The sequence below is a fragment of the Pan paniscus genome, chromosome 4 (genome assembly GCF_029289425.2).
Source record: "Pan paniscus chromosome 4, NHGRI_mPanPan1-v2.0_pri, whole genome shotgun sequence".
NCBI classification, from domain to species: Eukaryota; Metazoa; Chordata; class Mammalia; order Primates; family Hominidae; genus Pan; species Pan paniscus.
The window spans coordinates 74,144,766-74,152,862 of record NC_073253.2 but is presented as its reverse complement, the minus strand read 5'-3'; the positions used below and the strand labels follow the sequence as shown (position 1 = coordinate 74,152,862).

Below are 8,097 nucleotides of genomic sequence, written 5' to 3'. Positions count from 1 at the left end.
ATCTCTCTACTTTAGTTAGAAGATGCCCCAATCTTGTCCATCTAGACTTAAGGTATTTTTTTATTTGTTTATTTTAGATCAAAAGTTGAAAAATCTTGATTTCTCATTAAATTGGGAAAGGATCATAATGTTGAAGCAACTAAACAGTAGGTTATTTCTGTCTTCTTTATCTAGGATCAATGTGTGATTTTCAATATCTTTTCTTCTGCCTTCTTACAGTGATAGTGTCATGCTAAAGAATGACTGCTTTCAGGAATTTTTCCAGCTCAACTACCTCCAACACCTATCACTCAGTCGGTGCTATGATATAATACCTGAAACTTTACTGTAAGTATGTTTTGTTTTTAATGCTTAATGGAAGGCAGGAAACAACAGAGATGCCCCTTGGTGTGAAAATCCATTTTTATTAATAGACATATGAAACCGAAACATTAGTAATGAGTATATCACAGACTGGCTATGAAAGACCAGCAGAGTATTGCTTAAACTGGTGAAATTGAGTTGATCCAGATTGTTCACTAAACATTTATTGTTTAGCTGTAAGCAGTTTTAATTACTAGCTTGCTGTCTTAGTATCTATGAGAAGACTTAGCAGAGAAGCAGAAGATAACCTTTTCCTCCAGGAAACTTGAAGTGTAATTGGGAAGGCAGACCCAATGTGGGTTAGTGTCTTTTTTTTTTCTTTCCAAATTTTTCGGATTAACTCCAGTTGATTCCAAAAGCTTTCATCTGGACTTAAAGTTCTGTATCTTCTAGTGATGTAAGTCCTGGATAGTGAAGAAATTGGAGAGATATAAGCCCGTAGATGGTATGTATTGTAAGTCTGATACTGTTTTTGAACAGGGGCATGTTAAGGTCTAAAAAGTGAAGTGAAGTGACTTATTCAAACCTGATGGTGAGTTGGTGGCTGACCTGGATCTAAATCCTAGGTCTCCTGGACAGAGGCAAAATAGTCACTATCTAATCTAATAGTTTATACAAGGGTTAGTTTTACCTGCTCAGCAACTTCCACAGAATCAAGGGAGTGCAAGAAAGAAGCAGCCTGGTCCATCTTTCCTTTGGGAAGCACCATACCCAACTCATCCTGGGAATCATATCTTGTTTGAAAAGGTTTTCTGTATTTCATTCCAAAGGACTGGAAAAGTCTCCCTAATGGCAAATGTACATGTGTAGCAATTTTATTAAAAACCACAAGAGGTCAGTATCTTAGAGTTGATCAGGTGCCCAACATGTCTTGAATGCGGCTGCTGGACTCATTTATGTAGCTCATGAACTAAAGGTTAATTTAGCTTCCAGCTCCTAGGTAGGAAGGGTGGTGAATTTGAACAAAGAATTTTAGTCCTCAGAATCATAGTTTGAATCTTTTAAGTTAGTTTCAAGTATTAATGAATAAATCAGATACTTCAGCTACACAGAGTTAACTAGTAGAGTTAGGAAATCTGGCAGCTACGCATTTTAATTAATCATTTTTTAATTAATCTTGGGGTTCGGGGTCTGAGCTGGTATCTCATTTGGGAAAGGACTGCCTAAAATAGGATGGCAGGATTTACTTTCCCAGCTCTCAAATGTTGGGGTTTAAATTCATGCGCATGAAACTCTTATTAAAATCCCTGCCCTCTCTATTTTCTAGCATCCAGAACTCCTAGGAGCTTCTAGCGTCTACCCAAAAAGGCTTCTCTGTCATCTATTCTTTCCTGTCCTTGCCATCTGGCCTCCTGCTTCTTTGCCTGTGCAGCCCCCTGGGGAGTGTGGTGATCATTCTTTTTGGGTCGCTTTTCTCAAGAGAATCTATCCATGTGTCTTGCTTTTGTTCCTTCTCTGCAGAAAGAAAGAAGCTAAGCAGGTAATGACCCAAATGCTTTTTCTCAAGCAGAGGCAAGGGGAAGGCTGTGAGCTCTTCATTTTAATATTTTTATCCAGTGGGATAATAGTAATAGTAATTGCGATACCTGCATAATAATCGCATGGTAATACCTGGAGGCAGTGTGAATTGATAGTTACAAACACGGGTCTGAAGTCACAGACCTATTGTGAACCTTCACTGTATTATTATTTCTTATTTGTACAAATCTTATGAAATAAGACAAACAGGGGCATTAGGAGTTTAGTTACAAGTCAGACCACTAGAATAGAGAAGAAGAAAGATCCTATCCTTGAACATTAAGGTAAAGAGTATATTTCTTTAGGTATTGTGTAAATAGTACACTGATTTGCATTGTGAATCCTTTAGGATGAGTTTGTTGGTACCTTATGCTTAAAAGTTTCTCGAGATAAAATAGGAATTAGAATCACTCTAATTTCAATCATTTTGGCAGCTGATATATTTGAGGTTTATAATAAAAATTCCAGGATATTTCCATAATAATTTCAAGAGAGCCATCTATGCTAAAGAACTTAAGGCTATTTATTTCTCGGAAGTGGGAAAATACAATTTGAATGTCTTTCTTCTGTAATATTTTAAAATACTTGGGAAACTATAAAGTTTTCTTCCCCAGGACCTATTCCCATTATATTTATTCCCTTACTTCTTAATTGGTCTTCTTCTCTATGTCTAAACTTCCTTCTAATTCTTCCCTATTTCTCATTCAAGTAAGAAACCCAAGCTGGAGGTAGTTAACTAAGATAAGACTAAAAGACTTCTGTGGTAGGAGCATTTGTAGTTGAGGCATTTAAGATTTTATAAGGAAAACAGGATTCTTGTACAGATAAGGTAAGGAGCAATCCTGTGAAAGAGTTCATAAATATCTTTCATTTTCTAAAATTCAATATACATAAAACATTGGTGTGATTTTACATTTCTTACATTAGAAATAATGGCTCTTGAACTACTTATTTCTATTTGCTATCCCTTAGTTTGCTCTTCAGTCTCTTCCATTGTAGTTTTTAAAAGATGCTTGCAAATTTTTTATTCTGAGTTGTAGGTAATGCACATACCAGGGGGCATTTTTTTTTTTTTTTTGTCTCCTTAAAATCTTAGAGACTTTCTGGATTTTTGACTTGGAACTGGTTCTTCATCCATCATCTTATCTTATATAACCCCCTTATATATAACACCTGAGTGTGTTCTGAGAGTCTGGTCTTAATTTCTTTCCTCACCAAATCTCTTTCCCAATGCTGTTGCAAGAACATGTCCTCCTCTGCCATCTGCCATTCCTCCTTTTCTTACTCCACCTACAGTTTCTTCCCTTAAATATTCTCCAGTGCAGAATGGCTCACAATTTGGCTAATTTGGATATACCAGAACCAGAATTCTCATAGTAATTACAACGTTTCCCAAGTTTCACATGAGGGATTCAAAGTTGGAGCTGGATTGCTGTCATCGTAAGTGATTAAGTATAAGTATCTGTGTATACTGTGATCTTACTTCGACAGTGTTTCTACATTCCAGAAAGCAGTTTACTTAATGACAGCAATTTGTTCTTTCTGATTTTCTTTGGTTATATACCTTTAGATCTTATTGTCGTCCCCTTGTGAACAAGCATATTTATTTCCCTTGGATAATGCTTTTATTTTATAAGTTAGCCTTCATCTTGTACTCAGCTAACGTATATTAAACATTTGTGGGGTTTAAGACACCTTGTGGAATGTAGAATAAATACATTTAGGGGAGTAGTGGGAAGACTGGAAGAGCAGGTTAAACACGGAAGGTCTTTAGACTAGCTGAACAGCCTGGGTTCTGTAAACACAAGGGAAGCATCAAAGGTTTTGGAGCAGATGAATGACTAACATGAGCTAGGCTTTAGGAGGATGCCTTGGAAACGTATATAGAATAGGCTAGAAGGAAGAAAGACAGTTATAAGGAAAGTTTGGGGCTTTTTAAAAATAATTATTGACAATGTGAAAATATAAAGGATGTTTCTGACTTTAGGTAATTGATGTGCTCATTGATCTGTAGTAGGATTTTGTTGAAATTCCAAAATAAATGTTCCCTTTCCTGAGACTTTGTACTGTGTGTCCCAACCTTGAGCAAACAGAGATGAGAGAGATGAATTTCTAGGCACATAGATCTGAGTTAAGAAGGAAAAAATCATTACCAACACCAAACAGTATTTACTTTGGAAAAACAGAATTTGTGAAACAGAATTTGAGAAACAGAATTTGTGAAACAGAATTTCACTGTTAACAGGGTTGAATTTCATCTAATGTGAAATACCTAAAGGGACTGGCTTATCTATGCAGAAAAAAAATGGTAATATGTAGGGAGGTAAGATGGCTATTACCTCCTATAAAGGGTGTGATTTTTCACCCATTTTCTCCACCTGTACCCAACTATATAACCCTATCTAAAATATCTTAGGGAAGTCAGTGGTAGTTTTCATCACACATAATGGACTTGTTGACTATGAACCATTATTAAGAAGTTCATCAATCCTGACAGCATCTCCCTTTAAGAGATGAGCCTAGTTCAAATAAAGGTCAAGTTCATATCCTTAATTTGCATGTAACCTGTGATGGTTCCAACTGGTGCCGCAGTAAAACATTTGCTTTTACCATCACTCGCTTGCTACTTTCTTCTCATAACACAGTAACCCCATTCAGATCACTGTATAAATCACAACTGGAGAAAGGAAGCAAATATGGTTGGATTCTTAAATAAATCTGAGTTTCTAAGGTTATTAGGAACCTCATTCAATAAAATGCAGCAGTGTGTTTCCTAATGACATGTTGCTCAAGCTATATGGTCTGTGCTTTCCAGTTTAATTTGCTATTTTCTCAAATCATATATTGTAAATTACACTTTCAGACTGCATTTTATAGATGACACAAATTGTAAAATTTGGGTCATATAACTCTAGTCAAACAGTTTCCATAGATACTGCTATTCTGAAAGTCTTTTTCTTCCTTTCCAGTGAACTTGGAGAAATTCCCACACTAAAAACACTACAAGTTTTTGGAATCGTGCCAGATGGTACCCTTCAACTGTTAAAGGAAGCCCTTCCTCATCTACAGATTAATTGCTCCCATTTCACCACCATTGCCAGGCCAACTATTGGCAACAAAAAGAACCAGGAGATATGGGGCATCAAATGCCGACTGACACTGCAAAAGCCCAGTTGTCTATGAAGTATTTATTGCAGGATGGTGTCTCTTCTTTAGAACAGGGAAAATAGGCAGGAAGCCCAATTGCTGGAGTACTTAGCTAGTTTTATTCTTGGTTTTCCCTTTGCCTTCATTCTGCAAGTATACTAGGGAGCCATTTGAGAGGGAAAACTATGAAATCTTGCTTTTTGAAATGATTCTAAAAGCTTCTATCACTGCTTTGCTCTTAAGAGCCAAAGTTGTAGGCCTTTTGAAATTTTGGGAGAGTGAGCCTATAATTTCAAGGTACCTTAAAGAGCAAAATTTGAGCCGCCTCTTCCAAGTGCCCTTCTTACTAAGTCTATTCAGAATCAAGCTTAAAAATTACCACCAGCAAACAATCTTCATAGCCCATATAACTTTTATCTATTTAATTTTATAGTATTGCTTTATAAGACAGCTTAGAAGAACAATAAGCTATTTGTATTATGAGCTGAACAAAAAGAGAATCATAGGATAGTAGCGTCTGAGGCCATCTTTTCTAGGAATAGGAAAGAGAAAAATGTATTTTAATTTTGCCTTTAGATTTGAAATTAGGTTAATAGAAATAAGTAACCCCATGTAATTCACCTTAAAACTTAACAAAAGACCAAACATTACAAAACCCAGAGGTATAGAATCAATATAGGATTTGAAGGCCCAGCAGACAGTTTTCTATGACAGGTTAATCTGAAGTATCCTGTAATGTTCATTAAGTTACTGTGTTTCCAGAATCTAAATTAGATGAGAAATATAATTGTGGTTTTCTAACTTGATAATCAAATTATGTTAACATGGGTCCTTTAGCTTTTAAAATGACTTGCTTTGTTTTAGAAAGGTGGTATTAATCCACTCTCTATTCTTGAAAATTTGGATGGAAGAATTCTGAAGTTGCCTGCTGTTTTCCTTTAGCGCTGAGGTTCTTAAGGTTACTTTTATATTACTCTGGAATCAAGTATTTTAAATTGTATTTTTTTTAAATGATCTCTCAGCAATAATTGTTTGAAACTATCCATATATAAGGTTATCAGACCTACAGTTCCCTAAGAGGAGCTGCATGTTCTCTTCAATCAGAAATATACAGTAGAAGCAGGTATATCTTCCATGCAGTTTCAGTAGTAAGCACTACTTATACCTACATAAGAGTTAAAATCCAGATGTGGGACCTTTTGATACCATCAGTGATATATATTTTTTTAAACTGGTACAGAGAAGTGAAAAGATTAAATTCTACTTCTATTTTTTTTTTTTTTTTTTTGAGACGGAGTCTCGCTCTGTCACCAAGGCTGGAGTGCAGTGGTGCGATCTCGGCTCACTGCAAGCTCCGCCTCCCAGGTTCACGTCATTCTCCTGCCTCAGCCTCCCGACTAGCTGGGACTACAGGCGCCCACCACCACGCCCGGCTAATTTTTTTGTATTTTTAGTAGAGACGGGGTTTCACCATGTTAGCCAGGATGGTCTCAATCTCCTGACCTCATGATCCGCCCGTCTCGGCCTCCCAAAGTGCTGGGATTACAGGCATGAGCAACTGCGCCCAGCCAAATTCTACTTCTTAAAAATCACAAAAACTAGTTTAAATTGATGACTTGTTCGTATGTTCAAAATGTAACAACAAAAAAAGCCAACACCAGTCATTTATATTAACTTTTTTTTTTTAAATCAAAAATTGTTAATGTTAGAAACATAGTATGAAGTGCCTTTATCTGCTTAGACCTAAGGAAGATTTTAAAGTTGGGTTGCACAGGAAATGATGATGCTTCAATTTCTTAATAGTTAAAAAGTGCTAAATACTACTTGAAATTATTGTTTACAGATTAGTGACAAGAGCTGGGGTTAGGATCCGGTTGGACTCTGACATCGGATGCCCTCAAACATACAGAACTTCCAAACTCAAGTCCAGCCATAAGCTATTTTGCCAACATGTCAGAGTAATCTGTATTTTTGTATGTGATTTCTACTTTTATAGACTTGTTTTAAAACAATAAAACACATTTTTATAAAAATGAGTGCTTAAGCTAAGTCGTATTCCTTTTTTCTTTCTCTTTTTTTAAGTGCTGTGGTTAAAATTTGAAAGCATTTAGTGTGGTATGCCATTTGGCTTAGATACCTCTAAATAAGACTCTTCAAAACAGAGCCCTGAGATGGTCCTTTTTGACCCATCTACTTCATATGCTTGTCACATTAAAAAAAAAAGTTTATAATGCCTTTTTAAAAGGGGCTAATACAGTCTTGTTATCTTTTTTTTTTTAATTATACTTTAAGTTCTAGGGTACATGTGCACAACGTGCAGGTTTGTTACATATGTATACATGTGCCATGTTGGTGTGCTGCACCCATTAACTTGTCATTTACATTAGGTATATCTCCTAATGCTATCCCTCCCCCCTCCCCCCACCCCATGACAGGTCCTGGTGTGTGATGTTCCCCTTCCTGTGTCCAGGTGTTCTCGTTGTTCAATTCCCACCTATGAGTGAGAACATGTGGTGTTTGGTTTTTTGTGCTTACGGTAGTTTGCTGAGAATGATGGTTTCCAGCTTCATCCATGTCCCTACAAAGGACATGAACTCATCATTTTTTATGGCTGCATAGTGTTCCATGGTGTATATGTGCCACATTTTCTTAATCCAGTCTATCATTTATGGACATTTGGGTTGGTTCCAAGTCTTTGCTATTGTGAATAGTGTTGCAATAAACATACGTTTGCATGTGTCTTTATAGCAACATGATTTATAATCCTTTGGGTATATACCCAGTAATGGCATGGCTGGGTCAAATGGTGTTTCTAGTTCTAGATCCTTGAGGAATCGCCACACTGTCTTCCACAATGGTTGTACCAGTTTACAGTCCCACCAACAATATAAAAGTGATCCTATATCTCCACATCCTCTCCAGTACCTGTTGTTTCCTGACTTTTTAATGATCGCCATTCTAACTGGTGTGAGATGGTATCTCATTGTGGTTTTGATCTGCATTTCTCTGATGGCCAGTAATGATGACCATTTTTTCATGTGTCTCTTGGCTGCATAAATGTCTTCTTTT

The 8,097-nt window shown here is 36.5% G+C and overlaps 1 protein-coding gene across 4 annotated transcripts in view; it reads left to right on the top strand.

Annotated features, from left to right (window-relative positions):
- The window catches only part of SKP2 (S-phase kinase associated protein 2), a 31,861-nt gene extending 24,800 nt beyond the window's left edge, over positions 1-7,061 (top strand). For 2 of the 4 annotated variants that reach the window (XM_003806655.5, XM_034960173.3), the window contains 3 exons: positions 1-52; positions 220-327; positions 4,851-7,061. In XM_003806655.5, the coding sequence (XP_003806703.1) occupies positions 1-52; positions 220-327; positions 4,851-5,064 (374 nt within the window). In that variant the 3' untranslated portion in view covers positions 5,065-7,061. Of the gene's footprint in view, positions 53-219; positions 328-1,630; positions 1,844-4,850 lie in introns of all 4 variants that reach the window. The other 2 variants (XR_004671581.3, XM_008956083.4) reach the window with 2 other exon arrangements.
- The last annotated feature ends 1,036 nt before the right edge of the window (positions 7,062-8,097 follow it).